This window comes from Ambystoma mexicanum, chromosome 3p (assembly GCF_040938575.1).
Source record: "Ambystoma mexicanum isolate Mex_15411 chromosome 3p, UKY_AmexF1_1, whole genome shotgun sequence".
Taxonomy (NCBI): domain Eukaryota; kingdom Metazoa; phylum Chordata; class Amphibia; order Caudata; family Ambystomatidae; genus Ambystoma; species Ambystoma mexicanum.
The window spans coordinates 986,239,287-986,264,827 of NC_090925.1; the positions used below are offsets into that span (position 1 = coordinate 986,239,287).

The window sequence follows — 25,541 nt, forward strand, 5'->3', positions numbered from 1 at the left end:
GCAATGATGGGGAAAGCGTGTTCCGAGTTCGGCTTAATTCCTGAGGAGCAAAAGAAAGATTGTTTTCTTTTTGATCACATGGGTCAAAGGAGGAAATCGGTATTTGCCATCCCAATCCTGGACCACGTATGGCAAGAAGGCCTCAAGACGATGCGTCATCCGTTCTCGGAACCGGCTATTAAGGGGCGTATTGAGAAAAAGTTTAAAGCTCCGGAGTCCACTCCAAAATGTCTAACATCACAGCCACTGTCAGACTCTGTGGAATCGGCGGCAGCGGCTAGGAAGGCCAGAGTACAGCAAAAATGTTCAACCCCTCCAGAAAGCGAGGCAAGGAGACAGGACGCCTTCGGGAAAAAGGTGCTCTCAGTCGGCGCCACAACGGTAAGAGCAGCCAACTCCTTGGCGATTGTATCGCGTTACGATAGGGAGATGTGGCATAAAATAGCCCCTATCCTAGAACACCTGCCGGAAGAACATCGCAAAGCAGCCATGTTACTGGTACGGGATGGTGAGGAGGCCTTGAACCATGCAATTAATATTGCGGTGGACCTAGCAGAGTCGGGGTTCAAACAAATCAATCATGGTGTAGTACTTCGTCGACAAGCGTGGCTCGAATGTACTACTTTTAGACCTGAAGTCCAGTACAAAGTTCTAGACATGCCATGTGAAGGAGAACATCTGTTTGGAGACAAGGTTGATGAAGCCTTGAAGGGGATGAAGGAAGACACGGATACCGCTAGGTCTCTTGGCGCCCTCCAGACAGGTAGAAGTTTTCGCTCTTTTCGCCCCTTCAGGGGTGTTGGGAAAGATTTCGTAATTGTAGGGAATTTTCCTTCCATGTGGCAACCCCTAAACTTTTTGCTATTGTTTTTAACCTTGTTCTTGACTTTGCCAGAGAAGTACAGCCTTCTGCCGCACTTCTCTGGGCTTTCGCTCCTTTCTTACGGGGAAACTGACATGCCCTTAAGACAGTCAGTACCGGGGAACGTGGTTTCCCGTAGTTTCTTTTATCGTGTCGCAGCTTTAGTGCAACACGACACAAGAGGGCACTGTAAGCTAAGTTACAGCTCTCTTGGGTCTCTAGCCTTCTACAGGCCCTAGATACTCTTTTAGGATGGTATTTGATCGGTGCAAGTCATTCAGGGACTGGAATGGTGGCAGCGATCGTTTTGTTTATTTTGAGCTCCTTTTGGCGTTCTGAGCACGTTTTTGCACTGAACCCAAAATGGTGGCCTGGCTCCCAAAATGGCCAGGCCGCGAGGCTCCTTTGTCCTGTCCACTGTCCGTCTTGCTCCCTTCACCTTCCCCAGGTCCGGCGACCCGGGGCCTTCCTTATTTGGGCATGTACTTTCCCGCGAAACGTGGTTGCTTTCGCGGGCTTCTACATGTCGTTTGTGTGCCTCCAGGGTGTGGGCTGGGATGTCTGGTCCCAATACACATCCTGGGTGCCAGAGAGTCTAGGGTGGTGTGAATGCCTGGGACCACCGTGGTCCGTGATTGGTCCACGTTATGGTATGTGTTTTGATGAGCGGATCTCCCATTGGCTCCCCTACGTTTTGGCGCGAAGGGAACCGTGGATAAGAGGGGGCTGGAAACACCACTACCATGTCGATCTCCTGAGTTCTCACGAACGAAGGAATACAGGAGCCAAGTATCCTGCAACTACGAGGCTGGACCGAGGAATCGCTGGTGACCCGCTGAAGGAATCCTCCTTTGCACTGCTGTCGTCCGGAGAGCCCCTGTCCTCCTTTGATCGAACCAGAAGGCCTGTACTGGTGCTTCGACCTTTGGAATAGCAGGAACAGCTATTCCCGGCATCTTCAACCATCTCCTGCCAAGTAAGCCTTCGGAAGCGTCTCTGGGCCATCCAGTTGACTGACCAGCTTACAAAGGAGTTTGGCTCTGCAACCGCCGCCAGGTTGTGTTGTATTGCGAGTCCTTGTCCCTCTCCCACGCTTCGTACGCTTGGCGTCCCCAGGTCTGAAGGGAGGAGGGTTCATTTGGCTCGAATACGCACGGCCGCTCCGTTGTCCTGTGCGGCAACAAAACTGTGCCGGTTTCGTCGATTGGGACGTCTTTTTGCTCTACACGACTACAAAGCATTCCCTGCTCTTCTGAACCTGCCAGCTGCTGAAACTATCGTGGAGAAGCCTGGGTCTGCTTGCTTCGGGGACCGGTGAGTAGTATATCTAGGATCTGGTCGCCCTCCTGCAGTATCCCATTGCTTTTCCCTGCTGTGTAAAAACAGCACCCTTTTGCCGCGCTCGCGCTCTGCTTCTGCCCGCTGTGGAGGCTGCGCTTGAGTTGCGGAACCTGTTCTTCTTCTGCTGTGCACTAACGTGAACCGCCTGACTTCCTCCGAAGAGCTTCCCCTTGTGCCCGTCGGCACCGGCGTGGCAGGTACTTTGAGCACAAGGCTCCACTCTTCGCAGGGCTCGGACTTCCATCTAGTTAGGTGCCTATGAAGGCGAACTGAGTCGAAAGCATTATCGCACTGCCCGTTTTCCTTCCCTGGCAGGTGGACTACATATTTCGTGCTTTAAACGCTTGCGACTGTGTATTTGTATATATATTGTGTTGATATGGTATGTGTTGGTTTAATATTGTGATATTGTGATTTTCTCGCTGCGGTCATTATTTTAAAGGCCTTAAAATAAATGTGCATCTATTTTTGATATAACCACTGTTTGGAGTAGTTTGTTAGCGCTCTTGCTTTGTGTGCTCATTGCGGGCTTTCAGTCACCCTCACCCCTCTTGAGACCTAGTCTTGACCGCCGCGATCGCTACCTTGATTGGTCTGGCTTGTCTAGAGGTTACCCTGTTACAAGTAATTAGGTTGGCCTTCTGAACTTCTGCGCCACCAGGACAGAGTTCAGAAATCCGTCTTAACAAGGGGCGCCTCCGGAAACTCCCGCTTTGGAGCCTCTAGGGACCGTGGATTTAACAGGCCCTCATACTCCTCACAAGGCTACAGACGGGCATCCCAGTCGGCACGTAGAGGCAGAGATGATCAAGCCTTCAGACGACGAGGCTCGGGTCCCTCGTCGACGAAGGACAAGCAAACCAGCAACCAATGACGGCCTTCGGAACGTCCTGGGGGGTCGAGTCTCATCATATCGACCAATGGGAATGCATCACCACAGATCGATGGGTTCTGGACACGGTTCGCATGGGTCATGCGCTGCAATTCAAAAACAAGCCTCCAAGTCTTCCGCCAGTGTTTTCGGCCCAGCCCCACCTTCGAGTTCTAAGACAAGAGGTGGCGCTTATGCTACAAAAAGGAGCGGTAGAACGGGTTCCTGTGGCACAGGAAGGACAAGGGGTTTATTCCCAGTTCTTCGTCGTCAAGAAGCCAAATGGAAAATGGAGGCCCATTCTCGACCTGAGGGTACTCAACAAATGGCTAAAGAGCTTAAAATTCAAAATGCTAAAGCTCCAGGAGGTTATCAGGTCAGTGCAACCCATGGATTATCTGTCGTCGCTAGATCTTCAGGACGCATATTTTCATATCCCAATACGTCCACGACACAGGAGATATTTAAGGTTCGTCGTCGGGCAAAAGCATTTTCAGTTCAAGGTCCTCCCGTTCGGTCTCAAGTCCTCCCCCAGGACGTTCACCAAGTGCTTGGCCCCCATAGCGGCCCATTTAAGGAAGGACGGTCACCATGTCTATCCATATTTAGACGACTGGCTGGTCAGAGGCTCGTCCGTGGAACAAACACGAAACAGTCTGGGGGCCACGATGTCCCTTTTACAGGAACTGGGCTTCGCGATAAACTTCAGCAAGTCCTCCGTAGAGCCCTCGAGGACCTTGGTCTTTCTAGGAGCGGAGTTTCATACGCACACAAGCCTAGTAAGACCATCCAGCGAAAGAATACAGAAGCTACAAAGCAAGGCGTCGGAATGGAAATGCGGTACCAGGGTGTCGGTGCGCAAATACATGTCCCTGCTAGGGACCATGTCGTCCTGCATTCCGTTGATAAACAACTGCCGTCTGTTTGAGACCTTGCCAGGAATTTCTAGCGGACCGTTGGATGCAGAGCCAAGGTCGCTGGTCCGACAGACTGGTCATCGACGAACAACTGGTACAAGCACTCCGCTGGTGGAGAGTTTCTCCTCATCTAACGAAAGGAATGCCTCTGGTGGAACCAGAGTTACAGAAGACGGTGGTGACGGATGCATCGCTGAGCGGATGGGGAGCTCATCTGGAGACGTTACAAGTACAAGGCCGGTGGTCGGTACAAGAGTCCTCCATGCATATCAACCTGCTAGAACTGAGAGCAGTGCGGTGGGCTCTCAAATCTTTTCTTCCTCAACTGAGAGACTCTGTGGTGCGTGTCATGACGGACAACACGACTACAATGTTTTACTTAAGGAAACAAGGAGGAACACGTTCCAGGTCCCTGTCGACGGAGGCACAGAAAATCTGGCATTGGGCCCTGCAACACAACATGCTAATCTTGGCGTTCCACCTGCCAGGCGTGAGAAATGTGGAGGCAGATGCCCTCAGCAGGGAAATGAACGAGGTTCACGAATGGGTGCTGAACGACCAGCAACTACAACATGCATTCAAGAAGTGGGGACATCCCCCCCCCCATCGATCTGTTCGTGACGAAGGACAACAGAAAATGCCCGCAGTATGCAAGCAGATGGCCTCAGCAGGGCTCACTGGGAGATGCGTTCTCCTTCCCATGGACGAACAAATTCCTGTACGCATTCCCTCCTTTTCCTCTTATTCAGAGGACGTTGCAATGGATCCTCAAGTACCCATGTCGGGTGATTCTGGTAGCCCCGTATTGGGCCAGACAGGTGTGGTTCTCAGACCTGCTGCACTTGGCTGCGGCGGAGCCAATGAGGTTCAGGAAGATCCCCAACCTTCTGTCTCGACAGGAGGGTATCGTCTGGCATCACGACCCGGACAGCCTCAAGTTGACGGCCTGGCTCCTGACTTTGCCGAATTTGGCCAGCTAACGATTCCGGAGGAGTGTCGTCGTATTCTGCAAGCGGCAAGAGCACCTTCCACAAACACTTCATACTCGTACAAATGGAGGAGTTTCTGTCAGTGGTGTGGGGATCAACCAGGTTTGGTTCCGCAGTCGATTATGCCGGAACAGCTCCTTCCATACTTGCTGTTCTTAGCTCAAAAGGGCTTATCGGTGTCGTCGATAAAAGTACACCTGGCCGCCATCTCCAGGTTTACACGTCAACGACATTCCGCACCATTATTCAGCGACCGCCTGATTAAGCACTTCCTTAAAGGGTTGTTCAGGAGTTTCCCTCCCGAGAAGAGATTTCCTCCGGTGTGGAGCCTCAATCTGGTGTTAGCGTCTCTTATGAAACCTCCTTTTGAACCAATGTCATCGTCGTCTCTAAAGTTTTTGTCCTGGAAATTGGCCTTCTTGGTGGCCATCACTTCAGCCCGACGTATTTCGGAAATCCAAGCTCTAATGGTAGACCCACCATACTTAAGATTTTTTAAGAACAAGGTGGTCCTTGCCACTAACCCACAGTTCATACCGAAAGCGACTTCAGTGTTCCGTAAACATTCCTCTATTGTCTTACCTACGTTTTTTCCAGAGCCGTGCTCGGGAGCGGAGTGCACGTTACACACATTAGACGTGAAGAGGGCTCTCAAGTTTTATCTTCATCGCACGCAACCATTCAGGGAAACGAGGCAATTGTTCGTGGCCTATGGTCTGGGTGCTAAAGGCAAAGCCATTTCAAAGCAAGGACTGTCAAGATGGGGATCGTCTACCATTTCGTACTGCCATTCCAAGGCTGGGAAGCCTCTTCTGCGACGCCCAAGAGCTCATTCCACTAGAGCGGCGGCATCGTCGACGGCGCTGTGGTCTGGAGTCCCTCTGGGGGACATCTGCGCGGCGGCTACCTGGGCGGCTACACACACTTTTACCCGCCATTACTGCCTGCCACAACAACATGCCGAAGATACTCGGATGGGACAGGCGGTGCTTCGACACCTATTCCAATAAGGTAAGCCCCGCTTGAGGGGTTAGTTCTGGTTGCAATTATGATTGAATATTATTCGTTCTCTATGTTAACTATTGCCGATGGGTACACGACCATAGAGAACGGGCATTGTGAGGAAAGTATGTGAGTTTGCATGCACGCCTCCTCTTTTCGGGATGGTACTGCTATGTAATCTATTCTAAGCATGTGAATCCATGAAAGATCCAATGCTGGAGAAGGGAATAGTTTCTTACCTGTAACTCCATTTCTCCAGCATTGGTATCTTTCATGGATTCACATGCGCCCGCCTGCCTCCCCTGGCCATGCAAACTGGTTTCCCCCACTACTTTGGGGGCCGAAATCTGAGGGAGCGCGGGGGCGGGGCCTGTATTTATATCATGGCGTCCTGACGGCGCGGGCACGCATGATACAAAACGAGGTGGATAGGACGCATAAGCGTCAAAAGTTTTCCTACGGGAAAGGGTCTATATAATGTACCGTGGATTCCCAGCCTGACGATGGGGAATATTCTAAGCATGTGAATCCATGAAAGATACCAATGCTGGAGAAATGGAGTTACAGGTAAGAAACTATTCCCTTCCTTTCCTGGGACTCTCCTCTACCTGTATACTAGGCAGCTGAGAAGAAGGCCCATAAGATTTGAGGTTTTCTAGGGGTCCTCCTTCCAAACTTGGAATAAGTACTCTTCCCACTACCTCAACATATTTTGTAGGGAAGGCGGGGGGGCGGGGATATTCTCCTTCCCTCCGACTCTATTACTGACTCCTCTGGCCATGGGTTTCCCCTTATGCCTAGACTTTCTCTTGGGCTTGGCTAAGACAGCCTGATCCTGAGAGCTCGTGCTTGAAGGGTCTGGTGAGTGACAAGTTTTGAAGACTCTGCTCACCCAGCACTCTTCTAGGAACCACTTCCCTCGTATTGACAGATCAGATGCCCCGACCATTTCTCTATTCACAGCTTGAATGACGGGTGCTACTGGAAACTTGAGAGAGGGCCTACCAGCCAACTGAGTATCCCCCACAGGAACTCTTGCAAGAACCTGTGGGTTTACCATGAAGGAAGCTCCATCAGGACTGGGCCCATTGTTCCAAACAGTAGGCCCTTACGCTATCCTCCAAAGAAGTATAACTATGCAACATGACTGGGATGGGAGCCAATGCTCCAGCACTACTAGTTTTGAAGGAATGTAGACTAACTTCAGACTCTTCCTCCTGAGGGGATTCAGTCTAAAGGGAAGGACACCCCTGCCATCTCTTCTTCCTCATACTGAGAAGGCCAGACTGGCAGAGTGAACCCGCAAGGTCTTACCCTTACATTTGTGGTCCCCCTTCCTGTGGTCACTTGCTCCACAAGTGTAACAAGACCCACTGGAAGTTAACACATAGGGAGGAAGCTTGGAGAAACCACTTGCATGCTTTGGAGGGTTAGACCCACTACTCTGACTGGACTCGGATTTCCCCTGCATGAGCTTTTTGTGGGCCTTCTTGGACATATGTTTATCAGTACTCCCATCCTCTTTGTCCTACTGCTTCTTTTCCTCCTCCTGCTTACCTGAAGCAGGATTGTCCTTATGGGACACTCTGTGATACCCTACAGTCAGCCTCTTTGGGTTTAACTACTTCGAGTCAGCCAAATGTTGATTAAGCTCTGGGGAACAAGAGGCAAAAATATGCTCCAGCATGACCAAATTGATCATACCCTCAAAGGTGGTTACTTAATGGCCCTATACCCAGCCACACATGTTTTTCAGGGAATCTGCATCAAAGGTCACATATGTCCACATATGTCATACTTTCTTTTATACTCTCTAAACACCCAAGTATTGGGCAGGAGGCTTCCCAGACTTGAGAATAAGAGTTGCTTCAGTTTTACAAAGTCTAATCTAGAAGCCTTAGACATTTCCATAATGGCAATGCAGCCATAATGTTGAAGTCTGTTGAACCATGCAATTCCATCACCATCAATCACTCCTTGCACCTCACTTGCATACTCAAGTTACAAGCCAATCAATCATATCTTTCTTCTCTTCATACATACTTGGAAGATCTTTTGGAAACCTAGGATGTGTAGAGCACACAGAACCATCTCCAGATCCTCTGGAAGAACCTTGTGAAGCCTGAATCTTGCAAGCTCCCGCTGGTTATCCCTGTCCGGTCTTTCAACTCTTTCAAATTAGAATTTGGCCACATTAAACTCAAGCTCTTTCTCTTTAAGCCTGAGTTTCTCCTTCAACTCAAAAAGGGCCTCTGCATCTGATGTGGTTACAGACAGAACTCCAGAGGATGCACTTTCCTCCTCCTCCTCCTCATTACCCACTGCAGTGGCTGCAATTCCATTACCGGTGCTCAGTCCAGCCTCAGCTCCACTATCCGGACCATTTGCTAGGTTAGGCACAACCCTATTCCTTTCAAAATCCAGAATTTTTACAATCAACTCTGCTTTAGTGCCAGAGACTGCCAAGGCCCTCTATACACCACTTTTTCAAGTGATCCACTTTGGAGGAACTTAAGGGGTGAAGGTGATTGCTTCCATGATATCTATTACAGTAGGTGACTGTTCCTAAAAGGCAATACAAAATGATAATGTTCTGTTTAAGTATAAGCTGGACACACCACCAGTGTAGGGCTTCACTGCACTGCAAAAAGAGCAGGTCTGATTAAAAAAATAAATTAAAAAAATAAAAGCAAAACGTTTGGGGGTTCCATAAAGATGGAAGGAAAGGTGTATTAAAGAGATCTTTCTAAAAAAAAAACACCACTATTGTGATCATTTATTTTTTAGTTTTAAGTACTAAAATAAAACAAGCATGCATGTTGAATTTGGAAACGTGTCACATTAAGGCAGCCAAGCTGCTGGTGTCCCAAATTATCTTAAAGTAACAAGATCATTTCTACAAGTGAAATGGACAACAGTCGGAAATCAATTACCAATTAAGTGAGTTCTTTGCTTTGCTAGGTGTTGGCGGATTTGACTAGGGCATTAGGGTGGACCAAAAAGCATTCTGGTATTTGAATTTGTTCACCTACTGAGTTCAGCCTCATGATATCCCTAGCATTAAGGGTCTTGTAAAAATACAACTGTAAATCAGATTTGTTTTTATCAGCTTCTCATTTGTAGTTTTGCTGCTCCAAAGGATACACAGCAGTGTGCAAGTGATGTTTAGAAATTTGAGCAACATATAAATGGAAGCAATATATATTTTTAACTTAATCTGACACTGGTTTGATCACCCGCCAGAGATTCCAAAATTCCTGTCGCTCCTGAAGGACACAAGTGGAAAGAAGTTCGGCATGATAGTAAAGTGACATGGCTGGTGTCGTGGACGGAAAATATTCAAGGATCCATCAAGTACATTATGCTCAACCCAAGCTCCAGAATCAAGGTAAATGTAATCCAGAGGATGAGGGTCAATGAACCTCTGCATTTAAAGGATCTAATTCCATCAGCCATAATAAGTAGGAAGCTGGGTAGTTAATAGTCTGAGCAAATGAAATTGTTTCTGCCAACAAGGTACCAGCAATCATGACTTTTGTAACTTTAAAATGGTCCCAATACTTATACGATGAACCATTTGAATGTTTTCCAACATACTTGTTCAGACAGTTGTGCAGCCATTAAAGTGGATCACCAGTCCTTATGTACTGTGCTGAAAATAATGCACCTATTCCAGGCTTGGGTTTCGTGGAGTGACTGACTGATTGCTCTCTTTGCAGGGTGAGAAAGACTGGCAGAAGTACGAGGTAGCCAGGAACTTGAAGAAGACTGTGGATAAAATCAGGAGTAATTACCGTGAAAGCTGGAAATCAAAAGAAATGAGAGTCCGACAAAGGGCTGTGGCATTGTACTTCATTGATAAGGTGAGGATCTGATTGTGTAGTATGTGGACAAATATGGTCTTTCTATCTCCAGTTTGTAAAAGGGCAGAAGTGCTTGTGTTACTAGCTACTAGGGGCATTATCTTTTATTAGTTTTGCCTGGTAGGTGATTAATCATTAATTTTGTAACCTCTTTGCAAATGATCTCAATCATTGGATCTGTATTGATATTCATAAATGAACTACACTGTGCAGGACTGTTTGGGTAGAATTGCATTATTGGTGCTTCTGCAGTCTTGTTTTATAGGACCCCTGCTATTGGTAATTGCAGAGTATTGCATCTTTGACATTATGTGCAGCCCTCAAGCTCCCACGTCTGTCCCTGGCCCGACAAGCATGCCACAGGCAGTGCTATGCGGAAGGCACACCCCAGCGACTGGGTCTTAGATGCACTTCCTGCTTTAAAGCACACAACCCCTAAACCGCCCCCGGCGGATCTGTCAAAAGTTTCCAGGCCCGTCAAAATCCCTGGCGGGGCCTTCTCAACCCTCTGTGCACCCGCCTACGCATGGCGTTAAATCTTCAACGGGGGCCCTGACTAAACCTACGGCCTCAGACTCGGTAGCGCTGAAAGACACGCTGTGACGGCTACAATCGTCAAGCGCTCCCAAAGCTCTGGGAGAAGCTTTCTACAGCTAGTTTGGACAGTTCGGACCCCACAAAGGCCTCTAATTTGCCCAAGGCCTATTCTTCGGCCTCCACTTTCGAAGTCCTTGCATCAGGAGCCAGCTCCATTTCCACAGCCTTTTCCTCCCGATCCCTCAGGCTCCTCTGGCTGGACCAGGGACCAGTTTGAGGCTTGTATGAACAATATGGCAGAGTTCATTGATTTCTCAGGCCAGTTTGAGGACTTTCAGGTAAGATTTTCATAGTAATGATAATATTCCTACGTCCCGTCCCTCCATACTTATGGGGCGTTCCTCCATCCTGTGGGACAGGACTGGAGCACTTTGTAAAAGCATCAAAAATTTTGCTAAAATGTTAGTCCTTCCTCTCTTTTACGCGGGGTACTGTACGCAGCCGTAACCCCGCCCATCTTAGCTTCGCATCGCCCATCAGTCCTTTTCTCTGCTTGTTCCAGACTGGACGCACTTAGCATCTGCGGAAGGTTTTTTCTTCCAGCTTCCTCCTCCTCTGGCTCTCGCTTGAGATCGCGTGATAGTCTGTCTATGCCTTTTCAGCTAGACTTTCCGAATTGTTCTTCCTGTCAGCGACGCTTCGCTTGGGGGATCCCCATCCTTTGTTTTGTAGTGTTTGGGTCCTGACCACCGGTGGGACTCGTATTTTTTTAGTGCGATTCCCTTTCGGTCCAGGCGCTCCGTCAGAGCGGTGGGAGGATGTGTTTCGGCGCTCTCCTCATACGCATCTCCAATCCTTCATTGAAGAGAAGACTCACCCGGCAAGTTCTTTACTTTTTAGGGCACCCCGGCCAGGGGGGGAATGACAGGGGGGTGGGGGGGAGACTCCTTTCCGGGGTCTTCCCGGTCTAGGAGGAGCATCAAGGGCTCTGTTACCAGGGCTGCCCTGAGGTGCCGTCTAGGCCTAAAGTGTACTGGAGTTTTCTGAGGGTCTCCGTAAGGGGCCTGTTGACACCGGATCACAATCAGAGGCCCCTCCTGTGGGGGCTGTTTGTAGACCTAGCTCTACTGAGTCGTGGGGTACCAGAGCTCGCTCCGAGGCCTCCTTGAGTGGAGCTTCCCTCATTTGTACCGTGGTGCGCCCCGAGGCATCGGCTGGGCTTGACGGTACCAAACAGAAGTTCGAGGCCCGGCGTGAAGAGGCTTCTACCGGACATGGGTCTGAGGTCCCTCGTTTAGAGGCTAAGGCGACCAACCGTTCTGAGAGGCCTGTTAAGGCATTGTCAGTGAAAGGTGTTCCTCATCGTTCCCGCTCTTGCAGTGACCCCAGAACTGTTGAGGGGGCAAGGAGTGAGGTTTCGGACCGTAATTCCTCCTTTACCGGCAGTGCCGAGGTCCTTCCTGCGAAGGCTAGTTTGGCTATTAGCATGTCACAAAAACATCCTAGGCCACACAGTACCGGCTCGGCCGAGGTTACTTGTGTTAAGGCTAAAATGAAGACCCCTGACCCACTTGTGGGGACCCCTGCCTCACTTCCACACGTGTCGCAGAAGGGCCCTCTTGGCAACCCTCTCCCCTGCGCCCTTGGAATTACCCTCCTCATGAGAGGCCGCCTAAGACATAGGTGGAGGACGTCTTTTTTGACAAGTCTCAAAAATGTATGCATTCCGAGAATGGTATCCAGGTGGCTTAGTGTCGAGTTGATTGGTCCTACCAACTCAAGGGGTGATATATAAATGCCAATACTGTCCTGATAATTGAAGTCACCTCAGGGTTTAGGAAGTGTGTATGAAGCATCTCTAAAGGGTATCTATTTGATTATCTTGATTCTGACAACGTGATAGGAAGTATATTGCTTATTTGAAATTGACCGTTCAATAATTATTTTACTAGAAAACCTTCTGTTATTTGAATACTTGTATGTGTGGATTTCGATGCTGCAGCTCACATTTACCCCTTTTGTGATGGGCCTGGCTGCTCAGTCACACTACCGACTTGTGTATTACAGCCCTATACCAATAGGTGGGTTACCCAATACCAAGAGGACAAGACTGGTGTAGTCTCCCAGAGTTACTGCATACAACCTTGCCTAACAGCAGCAGCTACGGGCGTTCGTCGGATCGGCAGCAACTGTTTGATTTTAAATTTTCTGGAGGTGCTACTTAAATGTCCCTGCTCCACTGGTAAATGAATTGCTTTCAAAGACCTGTTTCACAGAAAAATCTGGCCTCTTTTGCCATTACTGTGTGGCATACTGTTGCTGTCCATATAGGCTAGCCCATGTTGTACTTTTCAGAAAACTGATGGTGTTCTGCAATGGTAATTCTTGAACCAGGAAGCCATCTGCAATGTTATCTTTGTTTATTTATTTTGCTCGAAATAACACAATTCTTTGTCTTTTTTTTCTCTCCTGCGCTCTGTAGCTTGCTCTGAGAGCTGGTAACGAGAAGGAGGAAGGGGAAACTGCAGACACTGTAGGTTGTTGCTCGTTAAGAGTGGAACACATTAAATTATACGAAGAGGTTGATGGTCAAGAGTTTGTGGTGGAGTTCGACTTTCTTGGTAAAGATTCCATCCGGTACTACAACAAAGTCCCTGTTGAAAAGAGGGTAAGAATGTTTTTAAAGTAAAGCATGATACTGCCAGTTTTATATTGGAGACTGTTATAGTGCTTTAATCTAAGCAATAAAAATCATACTAGCTGCATATTTTAGGATTGTCACAAGGATACCTGTGCCATCAGGGTTAAGAATGTCAAGTTGCAAGCTACTAGCCAGGCAGTCAATCACCATTTGTTAACCACACAGAGCAGACAGTTTCCTACTTTGCGGTACGTAAAGCCTTTTTGCTTTACTTTTCCTTGCTGTGGTCCCCTTTTGGAGCAGTAAGTAGGGCCATATGGTTACCAGTGCACTGGCACTCTGTCCCCTTTGCAAAATTCTCTAGTCATTTTACAACAGTCCAGCCGGAGCCCTGGAGCGGGCAGGAGCCCCTCCCCAGCATCATCTCATCAGGAGCAAAAACGCTGCACACTGCTTCGCTCACCCATGCATGGATGCATGGGCCACTAATTGGCCAGGAGCCCTCACTACCCAGCATCCAGATTCGGAGGCCCTAACTTATGCAGCAGAATTCCACCTTCACTTATCGGCATTGAAGTGAGCTCCGTTGCACCCCCTGCCCAGGAGCCGCACTCGATAAGCTGGGAATTCTTTTGTTCCCGCCGAGCGGCATGAAAACGAGGTTGTTGCCGGTTGCTAGCCAGCACCACCGCTTTAATCCCAGAAGCCGGCCCTCTCAGGATAAGGCCCACGAAGGAAAAGGCATGGTCGCGCTTGAGCATTGCGTGGCCCACTCTGTAACGCTCACCTGATTCCCGCAGAGGCGCCGGTCTTGACTGGGTGAATGCCGTATCTTCAAAGGTGATGTGTAACACACGGTTGGCTCTTTGGGCTGGACCTCTGTGCACTGTATGTCTGACTTGAAGAGTAAGATGTCTGCAGATAGAAAATATGGGATTAATGAACTGGGGTTATTGGGTGCCTCTCTCCTCTTCCCTTTCTCTTCTCCTGTAGAACCCCAAAGGTTAACGCCCTCACCTTAGGTAAGTGAACGCCGAGCTCTCCATCTGCCTCGGGGCAGGGTGCAGTAACCAGTTTCTTCACTGGATAAGGGTGCAGGCCTCTTGACCTCAGAGGACTGCTGTCCGTCGTTAACTGCACGAACGGTAAGTTCTGGGCACTTCAAATGTCTTAAGTCTTTTGTAATGATATCTCTTGTTTTGCAGGGTTCCGGCGATGGCGGATGGCGGGCTGATGAGAGTTGAGGATCGGACCCGCGTGAGGAATAGAAGCGCCTGGAAGCACGTAAGTAAGCGCTTGTAGCCTGCTTCACGATGCGCACTAACTGTCCCTTTTATCTTGCAGGTACAAGTTCGGAGCTTTAGAGAAGCTGAAGGGTGCTGGAATACCCACTGGATTCGGCGTGGGAAGGAGTAATGGCACGTGAGTAATAAAGTTGCCCAATGTCTTTAAACGCACCTTCTTTTTTCTTTCAGATGCAGCGCCGAAGGCCTCCGGAGCGTGCGAAGAGTAGGTAAGCCTTTGTCTTTCAGATGCCGGGATGCAGCGCGAGGCGTTGGTGACAGCCGATGGACCAGATAAGAGATGCGCTGCCACTGAAGACCGTAGTGCTAACCTGTTCTTTCTTTGTCTTTACAGGTGCTGCTGAAGACTGGATTCCAGGATGGTAAGCCTTTGTTCCCTTAGGCCCAGGATCAGAAGCAGAAGACACGATGAGCGTTCTGCTGCAGAGAATGCAGAATAACACAAAGCAAGATTCATCCATCGGGTGTGGTTTAAATAGCCTCCTGTAGTGCTTAGGTGTTTCCTTCCACAGCCACGCCTAGGTAAGAAAAGAGTTCCTGCTTTCCAGAAGAGTTCCAGTGTTCTGAACCTAGGGAGTGGCTCCTGCCCCACCCAACAGGAAAAGTAGTCCCAAACAGAAGAGGATCAGGGGTTCAACTAGCAGGTAAGTAAGCAGCATGGTCTGCTGCAGGTAAGTCCACCCAAGCATTATGAGCCCGGCGCTTCCAGCGCTGGGACTGGGCATCTTTATGAGCCTGGTGCCACTGGCGCCAGGACAGGGTCCAAAAGGTCCCAATTGGGACTGGCTGGCACTCGGAACCGGGGTTATGGGTCTGCTACCAAGGGAGTCGGGCAAGTCCTGATCTTTTGGAAGCAGAGATCATGACACACTCCCTTTGCCCCTGCCTACTACATCTGCGCCCAGTAACTTTAACTACGTGTCACCCGCTCCACAGCAATGCCACATTCATATGACCCCGACCTGAATGCATTTAAATCTCACAAATGCATAATCTTTAAGCTAGACTCTGTATCACATGGTCAACCAACTGTGACCAGCATAAGTACAGACCTACGTGACGCGAATATTATTCTATCGTGCTCTGGTGATACTTACGAACTGCATACCTCACGAACACTTAACAGTATGTGCTTGAAGGCCCGCGGACTGCCTCACCAGGTGATATGCCCGCAATCCTCTCTCCGCGCTTAGACACTTGTCGACCAGTATAGGGAGTACCCGCCCTTTGTATGTACAATATTGTTTTATACTATATTTAAGCAAAAGATCACTGATCGTCCAATTGCTTCATGGTACCTGACTGCCTCGTGTATTAAGGCGTAGCTACAACCCTTATTGTCCCCTCTTGCGCAGATATGTATGCACAGCTTTGATTTACTCTATACTACGGCTGCCCTTGCGTATACCCAGCTGAGCCAAATTAGACTATCCTACCTTGGCCTCTCGACTCAGTTGGTTTGTTCGTACTAATCTGAATATAAATTTCCCTTTGGAAGTATATGTAGGTCTAGTGTACCACATCTCTATTCTAGGCTGTATTATGACAGCATGGTAGCGATATCTTTACTGTTCTAGATTATAGTCCACGTGGCAGCTATAGCATGCCCTAGCTCGGAGTTCAGCATTTTACTTGTATTACCTGCCTGTAACTTGCCAGCATGGTTATTACATCGTCATTGTTCTGATATGAACCTCACATGTCAATTATAGGGTGCCTGAAGCTCATACGAACTTGGAAATACATGTTTAGGTTCGCTTGTCTTCCTTACACTTAAGTCCAGGCTGATCTCTGTATCAATCACTCATGCTCTAGAACCTAAGTTCAACTTGCACACGTTAACTCGCACCTTCTGTACCACTAGCATCCTACCTATGTTCTAGTCTCTAGGGTGCCTCGCTGCACTGAACATACAAGCTCCACTTTGCCTATCCAAAATGACATCAAATATTTCCCACTCCAGTGGATATTTGAGCTTTCGAGCTATCCTACACCAAGCCTACTCCCAAGTATCCCCTGTACTTTAGGTGCTAGAAATTCTAAACTCAGATCTCGACTTAATAAACTGTACGAGCCACTAGCCAGATCCTTACCTATGGCTAACAAACTAATCTCCCCACTAGCCAGAAGACCACTAACGATTATCACAACATACTCACACCTTGCCCCAGTCCTCCACCAAGCATCATATTATGCACAAATCTAAGAGTAAACCTAACCCCCACACCGGCTACTACCATAAGATCTGACCCCCTCTCTCGAGTCCTGGCTGCACGATGCATACACTATTCTTAGACAGGATATAGATAAAAATCGAGGCAGAGGTATTGCCATTATCTACAAATCAAGCCTCGCCATGAGATTAGTGCCTTCCCAAACCACCCAATCCTGTGAAGTTCTCACAGCTAAACTCCCACTGGTCAACTCCCAGACCCTTACTATGCACCTCATCTACAGACCCCCCTGACCTATCGGGTCTTTTGAGGAGGACCTTTGCACCCTTATATCCAACAACCTGAAAACTACCTCCCAATTATTAGTGTTGGGAGATTTCAATCTGGGCTTCAACGACCCATTAGATAAACGTGCCACTGCCAACATCCTAGCTGAACTTGGCATATGCCAAAAAAATCACTAAACCCACCCACTGCCTGGGTGGCAGAATACAACTGCACTGTTAACATCACTGCCATCTCTGTGCAACCCTGGACAGACCACTTCTTGTCCTTTGCACTTTTAACCATCAGACCCCTCCCATCAGCTATGCCTTTTGCCCCGCCCTGCCCAACGAGGAACAAAAAGAGCATTACAGTGGACAAAGTGATCCCTGCCATCCTCCCTAACCTCAACTCGCTTGACGACCTAGACCCAGAAACACTTGTTAGGGAGTATAACAAAATTATGCTAACCTCACTTGATACTACTGCTCCCATCAAACTCAGACCTAGCAAGCACGAAAATCACTTGAATAAATGGTTCACCCCCCCCCCCCAGCTTAAAGACCTACGACTCCTTTAGAGGAGCTGTGAATCATCCTGTAGATCATTCCCATCAGTTGCCAACAGAACTAAACTCTCAAATGTCCTCCCCATACAAAAAGAAAATCTACTAGGCCAAACGTAACTCTTACAACAAACGCATTGTTAGTGCTAATTCTAGCATGATTAAATTGTTCATCATCCTAAAGGAGCTAGTCTCCCATCCCCACTCCTGACATCTGTACTAAGGATAAATCATGGTGTTCAGATATACAACAAACCCTCTCCAATAAAGTTACTACCCTTCAAAACAAAATGGCCCTAAAAAAAATCATCCCTAAATAAAAACAATACCCCTGACCCCCATGCTATGGAAATGCCACCTAACCCCACTGCCCGATTTTAACCTCACCAAAACCTCAATCCATGAAGTAGAGAAAGTAATTCTTTCTCTTAAACCCTCCAATTGCCAGGGTGACCTCTGCTCAGCTCATAAAAGACGCAGCAAGAGAACTTGCCCCTTTTTATATCCCAATTTATCAACTCATTTGCATCCGGCACTGTCCCATCCAATCTTAAATTGTGGGTGCTCCCACTACTAAAAAAAAAAAAAACCCTAGATCCACTCATACCCACCAACTACCGTCCCATTACGACAGTACCCTTCTTGTTAAAAAATACTTGATAAGATTGCTGATCTTCAAATCCAAAAATATTTGGAAAGCCACAAACTCCTAGGAGCGCCACAATCTGACTTCCGCCCCCAACACGGAACTGAGACCGCTCTTATCGACCTGACGGCACAGGTTGATGAGTTCAGAGATAAAGGTAAAACGGCCCTCCTCCTACTTCTTGACCTCTCGGCTGCATTCGGTCTTATGCAGGCACCTTGACTCAGCTGCCCACTTTTCTAAAGAGGCCATAATATGGATTGAGTCTTTCTTAAGTGACAAGCCATGAGGGTTTCTACCCTTCAGCAGCAGTAGACTCCATTCCCATCACATGTGGAGTGCCCCAGGGCTCTTGCGTCTCCCCTACTTTATACAACATTTTCCCTAAGCCCCTTATCGATGATCTGGACCGTCTGGGTATCACCTACACTAACTATGCAGATGATACTCAGATTCTCCTCCCACTTTCCGGGGATTACGTTAATGATTTGGCATTGGTGAATAAGGTGTATCCTCATCCAGGTATGGATGGCCACACATGGTCTATGCCTATATGATGACAAAACGGAGCTCATAATCCTGGGTACCCACACCAATCTTAAGAAACTAAGCCAGGAGTACTCATTTTTCATAATCGATGGTAACCTCATTAAGGTAGCCAAGGAGGTTAAGACCCTTGGCTTCTACCACAATTCCTCCCTTCCCTTAACAGGTGAACACCATGGCCTCTGCCACGGCGTACACATGCAAGCTCATCAGGACTGGCAAACCCTTCCTTTTGGATGATAACTGCATTATCCTGTCCAGAGCCCTCATCCTCTCTAGGCTAGACTATTGTAATGCCATATAGATCGGTGCCAACAAATCAATCCTAAAGATGCATTCTTCAAAACAATGTACTTGGCGACGCACTTGGTGTACCTAAAAGATCACACATCTCTGTGATAAGACAACAAAACCGGCTCTACCTACAACAAAATTCAACTTAAAACTGCATCCCTGACTCACAAAACCATGAGCAATGCTGCCCCTAGCTATCTCTCCAGAACCTCCACCAGACCTATGAGATTAACTAACTCCAATTGCCTTACCATACCCAAATTTAGGCTTTCCAAGGTAGGTGGACGTAGTGTCCCTGTTAAAGCGGCCCAACTCTGGAACTCGCTGCCACACCATCAGACTCGGCTACATTAACTTATCTAATGACTGCGGCTGTGCGACTTATTCCTGCTCCTTATGTATATATTCTTGCATTGTTGTATTATATTTGTATTCCTTGCATTGACATTGCGTCCCCATTCTGTAACATGTTAATTAAGCTTCGCATTTCCAATATTTGCTGCGCCCCGATACCCTCGGCTTTGTATCCTTTATCATTTTCAAACATTTCCTTTTAAGGTGTCCAAGACTAGCTGGTGTCGGCTAATATTGCTCTACTTTTTTTATTTTCATTTTTACTGTGTGCATGTTTTACAGCAGAATGCCCTTTTCACTACAAAATACTCCAAAACACTTCCACGGGTTTTTGCCCTGCCTTTTAGCCATCTTCTCATTTAAAGTGCTTCCTGCCTTCTCCAGCATAGGGTCTGGCATGGATTCACATGCTCATGAATATTCCCCCGTCGTCCTGCAGGGAATCCTCAGTAAAAATGTTTTTTACTTTCACACTGTCTTTCTCCTGTAAACAAATCACTGAGCTCTGGGTCATACTACCCCCAGCCAATGACTGCCCTCCTTAAGCCCCTCTTGCAGCCATCTTCAGATTTTTACCGCACGTTCAAGTGTTGGGAGTCCTCGTGTTTTGCTCGGAGCTTTTCAGCGTTTTCAAGCTTTTTCGATTAAGACGTTCCTATTTTTGTCAAATAGAACCCGTGTGCTCTTTCGCTCATTTGTCCGGCAAACGGGGGATCTGTTTGTCAGCGTTCATTGAAGATTCTAAAAGGCCATTGGGCCTACAACGCACACCGGACCATGTCAGAGAAGGATGGAGGCTCCCTCGTCAAGCTCTGCTCCATCTGTGGATTGAGGAACAGGTGTCATGATCCCAGTAAATGAGCAGTTTCCATTCAGGCATACTGGAGAAGCAAAGGACATCACATCAGTCAGCAGGTTTACAGTGGCTACAAGCCTGGCACAAATGGCATTTGTATCATTCATAGTATTGCACCCATAGGCTATCATAGTGCTTACATTGGTTTTCATACATTAAACATGGCCGTCACCAGGTCCACAGGTAACTTGCAGCACATTCTATGCCTTTTGTGGAGGGAGCTACTTAAGCCCGGCATCTACTGGAGCGCTCGCTTCGCGTCTGCTCTGCTGACGGCGGGTAACGCTACCGGCATCTCTCCTCACAGAACTTGCCAAAGGAAAAAGACAAAGATATTAGTTTCCTCAAAAAACAGAATTCCATTGTTATTTAACAGACTTAAAGAACCAAAGTATTTCCAAAGCATTTCTTCAGTCCGCTGTTCCTTAGCCGCATCATCTTCTGTCAAAAGTTCCCTCACAGCCGCAGCATCTTCACAGCAGTCTTCGATCGCAGAACCTTCATACAGAAGTTTTCCTCACCAGACACCGCAGCTTCCAAAGTCATTTCTTCTACAGCTTTCCGAAACCCTGCAAAGCAAAAGGTATTTCATTAACGAATGAAGTTAATAGAAATAAGAGTTTAAATAAGTTGCATACCTGTGTCTTCAAGTTTTCTGTGCTTAGTTATTTCCGCGCTCTTCCATGAAGGCTGCAGTCATTGCGCACAGTGTTTAATGTTTCTTCATACAGAGTTTAGTTGCAGTCATTCCGCAGCCACAAACATTTCCCGATATCCAAGAACCTGGTAAAAAAAGGAACAATATTGGAGAGATCTCTCCAACGTAGGGACAACTATGAAATTAACAAACTGTAATATTTGTCTCAAATACTTATCCAAGACAACTTAAAAACGCAAAGACATTATTAAAGACAAGAGTCCTTTGAACACTGCAGCCTTCCAAGTTAAAAACTCTCATACCAACGCGCCCCTGTAGACTACAGGATGGAGAGCTCCACAAAACAAACACACAGGTTAGAAGTGAGGGATTACCAAAGGCGCACTACTACACAGTATTTTTCCCCAGAAAAGAGGTATTACAGTACTATTGTATTTATTGTTTACACAGGACAAGAATCCTGAAGTATCAGATCCACTGGCTGAGACCGACATTACGCTCCTGAGGAGTCCAGGTAAGCGTTACAACCGGTTTGTGGAGGACCAACCCTTGCTGTGCCTCTGTCTCCATCTGGACCACAGGGAAGTGGATTGTGAGATCTGCTTTGGTTTCTCAAAGCGCACAGTCCAGGATCGTCACAGTAGGTTGGGGCATGCCTCACCCAGGACCGGCCGGTCCGAGCAGCGGGATTCTAACTCCTTTGAGGGTGTTCCATCCGTGGGGGCCCAAGACCAGGCCAAGCCTGTTTCCGTCGGGGTCACCGCACAAGCTGGTCCCACGACGGGCAGTGTGTGCTAATATTGACAGTCTGCCTCCATCTCCAGTCATCGCTCCAGCTCATAGAAGAGGAAGGCGAAGACCAAGGCACAAGGAAAGGTGTCCGACCTGCCCCTGAAGGCCCAGGTGGTCCAGGCAAAGTCATCCTCGATGATTGAGCTGATAGCGGCAGCCCTCTCAAAGGTGAAAGGGGCTGACCCGGTCCATGGGAACCAGATGGTGCCCAGAATGACCCTCCCTCTGAGGCGGGAGGCCTCAGCCAAGCCGGTGAAGATAATGCTGGAGAAGAGGATGCCATCCCTAAACCCGAGACTAACACCTCCGGACTCAAAAAGAGGGGGGGGGTGGAGTCCTCAACAGTGCTCCAGGGCACAGATATTTCTACCTCGGATGAGGAGGGCTTCTTGTCTGTTCACACGGTCCCGGAGGACGTGGGTGAGGACGGCGGCGGGAATGCTGTCAATGATGGCGGCACTGGGCCCAGCAAGCCTTCCCCTCAACTCTCAGGGACGTATCGCTGGACATATTTTCAACTCTCCACACACGGGTGTCAGAGATGCAGAAGAGGATGCCGATGGCACCGGGCCTGCTGGTGAGGAGGAGAAACCGGCACCCTACACAGCCTCATCAACCGCCGCACATGCCCTCTACCCCCTAGGAATACTGGGGACAGACACAGCGACTCGGACACAGGCAGCGTTTCTCCGCCACCAAGGTCTTCTACCCCGGACGAAGTGGGGTTGTGCCGCGCAATGGTTGCCCACGCGTCTGAGCTCTTCCAGCTGACTCCAGAGGAGACCAAGAAGGAAGGATGTCTTTACCAATGACGTGAGGCCAAGAGTAAGACCTTTCTGGCGGTGCCTCTCCTGGCTGACGTTTGGGATGAGGGCCTGGCGCTGATGAGAAACCTGGCCTCAGCCCTGGCGAAGAGGGAAAGGCTGAAAAAGAAGTACCGGGTGCCGGAGTCTGCACCCAAGTGCCTGTGGGGTGGAAGTCTTCTAATCTCTCATCTTCATCCTCTGTGCCCCCCCCAACCTGCCCTCCCCCCAGACAGTGAGGGGAAGAAGTTGGATGCTGTGAGTAGGAAAGTGATCTACTCGGCGGTGAGTCGAAGCAGCGAATGTGCTTGCGATCCTGGCCAGATACCAAAAATCTCCTAGAGACCTGTCGCAGTATATTTTCTCGACCGCCACACGCTGGTGTCAGAGATTCAGAAGAGGTTGCCGATGGCACCACCGGTGGTGACCTCGACACCGGGACAACCACCGGCAAAGAAAATGACACCCTATGCGTCCAGGGGGACGGACACAGTGACGACTGACGGACTACTGCAGGATGTCCCTGCCACCGAGGGCTTCTACGCACGTTAAAGTGGGATCCTTCCACTCAATGATCGCCTGTGCGTCGGAGCTCTTCCAGCTCAATCCAGAAGTGGAGTGCTTCCTGTACCAGTGCCGGGAGGTGTAAAGGAAGACCATTGTGTCGGTACCGCGTCTGGGATGAGGGTCTGGCGCTGCTGAAGAACCCCACAGTCCCAGCGAAGATAGACTAACTTGAACAGAAATACTGGGTGCTGGAGTCTGCGCCCAAATGTCTGCAGCCTCAACCATCGCCTGACTTGGTGGTCTCGGCGGCCGACAGGAAGTAGTAGTCATACTAATAGTCTTCATCTGCACCCCCGGACAATGAGGAAAGACATTTGATTCCATGGGTAGAAAGGTCATCTACTCGGCAACGGTCAAGGCGCCAACTCTTAGGGAGAATTCTCATAAATGTGCCGATTCCTCCCACCTTGGAGCCCTCCAGCTCTTTAGCTAAACTTTGGGACTTTTACCTTTTTAATTCTGTTTGTTTTCTGTGTATAAACAACTCCATAGGCAGCATCTCAATGCAGTGGCACAGGGAAGCCTTTTTAGACTGTCCCAAGGTTTTAATACCTTCTCTGGGATAAACTGTTTCCCAGAGAAAGTAAAGTTGGATTGACTTTACTAGTCTTTTTAAATTCCTAGACCCAGCACACTGTATCTTAAAATAGAGTGCTGGGGGTGTTATCTAGTATCCCCTATGTCTAGAAACTCGCGTAGCAGTCAAATGCTAGCCTTTCCTCTCGAAATGGCTGGTGGCAGTGGTTTCACAACAAACTACCATGATTTTTCCCAACTGCGAACACCGGTAGCGTTAACTCGTGGGAGCCATATTTTTCAAGATGGCGTCTGAGCTATCCTTTGTTTAAACGGGTCCCGGTCTTCTTTTTTCACCATTTCTTTTTGGAAAGGTCCTTCTAGAGTTTCTCTGCTCACCAAACCAGTTTGGTCCCTTTGTTCCTACGTCTTTGGCGGGCTTCAGGACTGAAGATTGCCTCTGGTGCCTGAGTGTCTGGGGTGGGCAGGAAGTGAGGGAGGTGCCCCAAACTCCCTGTTCTTAGTCTCCTAGGAGACCCAAGTGCACTCTGAAGTGATTGGCTGGCTGACTGTCCGGCAAGAACAGCCACCCTGCTGGGTGAGTGGCAGCTAGGCTGGAATGAGTCTCTTGGCTTGCAAGGCCGTCAACCACTGGAACGAAAGAACCGAAGACGAGCTGGAAGAGGACGGCTGCTGCAACTCCTGGACCGTTGGTTTGCCCGGTGAAGCCCTGCTGCAGGTCCGAATCACCAAGTTCATCTTGACAGAGAAGCCCTTCAAGGACGACTTCTTCCTTTTGAGTTGGTGGGACCCATCAACTTGTAAGCCACCTGGACACCATTCTCGGAGCTGGTTGTATTTTCATCAGAGTGCTGCAGGAAACCGAATAGCCAGGGAGAAGGACACCAGTTTGTGTGCTTGAAGACAGCTACTGGAATCGGAAGAATTGCCAGTTTGCCAGCTTTGTGACCAGTCACTGTGCAGTGCAGGAGTCCCCTGACGTCCTCCCTCTTTTCCCCACGACTGAGGCTCGGGAACAGCGAGATCGGCAGGAACTGCCAGGAACAGAAGTCCTCAGCTGCATCTTTTTCTTCAATGAAAATCCGACCAAGCGAACTTACCTCTCATTGCGGAAGTGCGTGAAACTTTGGAAACTTGCAGGCCTAGTCAGCTTGTGACCTGACATATGAACGTTTCTTCTTGAACTTCTTCTGAGACTTTTCCGTTTTAAATACCAGAACCATTTTTAATTGTACAAGTCTCTAGCCCATTGACTTTGGCCTACCTATTGCATTGGAGCACTCCTCTGGTGAACTCCAACTATTTGCAGAGTTTACAGGTAACTCTACTATTCATTTCACTAACTTAAGCCTTTTTGCTCCTACTTTAAATGCTCTGAATGCCATTTTGCTCCTCCTTCATAGTAGTTTAAATGCTTCAGAACCAGATGGTGTGAAGTACTGTAGTATATTTTTGTGCTATTGATTGCCTCCTTTTAGTGAATGTTTTCTAACTGACTGTAGTGTTTTACCAAGAAACCTTGAGTGTAAGTGTCTATTTTAATACTTGTAACTGTAGACCTCTGTAACCTCATTACAAGCTCACATTCCCTCTTGAGATAAGCCTGGCTGCTCAGCTCGTTACCAAAAACTGTGTGGTACAAACTTATACCAAAGGTTGGTTTTGCTTACACCTGTAGTCAGCTGTTTATAGTGGTCCCAGAGGGTACTACATGCAAACTTCACCTAACACCAACGCCTTAGCAATCATGGCCAGATACGACCGGGAGCTTTGGTACAAGATGACTCCACTCCTGGATTTCCTTCCCGATGACAAACTGGTCAAGGCTTCGGAAATCCTTCAGGAAGACGAGGTGGCATCGGACCACACCATCACCGTGGACCTAGAAATTGCAGACACAGGTTTCTGCCAGATGGGAAACAGGGTTTGCCTTTGTCATTGTGGTTGGCTCAAGGCCACCAACTTTAGACAGGAGGTCCAGACGAGGGTCCTGGACATGCCATTCGATGAATCCCTCCAGGCCATCAAGACTGACATGAAGACGCCCCGTGCTTTGGGCACACTGCAAAAGCAGTCCGTCCTTTTGTTGCTCAGGAGTCCAGCAAGTCTTAGAAGGGTTTCGGCAGAGGCTCATCCTCTTGGCGCCAACTCACGTTCC

The 25,541-nt window shown here is 48.5% G+C and overlaps 1 protein-coding gene across 1 annotated transcript in view; it reads left to right on the top strand.

Moving 5' to 3' along the window:
• The window catches only part of TOP1 (DNA topoisomerase I), a 690,967-nt gene that overhangs the window by 446,296 nt on the left and 219,130 nt on the right, over nt 1-25,541 (top strand). The window contains exons 13-15 of the mRNA XM_069652271.1: nt 9,226-9,370; nt 9,702-9,845; nt 12,865-13,050. Of these exons, the coding sequence (XP_069508372.1) occupies nt 9,226-9,370; nt 9,702-9,845; nt 12,865-13,050 (475 nt within the window). The remainder of the gene's footprint in view (nt 1-9,225; nt 9,371-9,701; nt 9,846-12,864; nt 13,051-25,541) is intronic.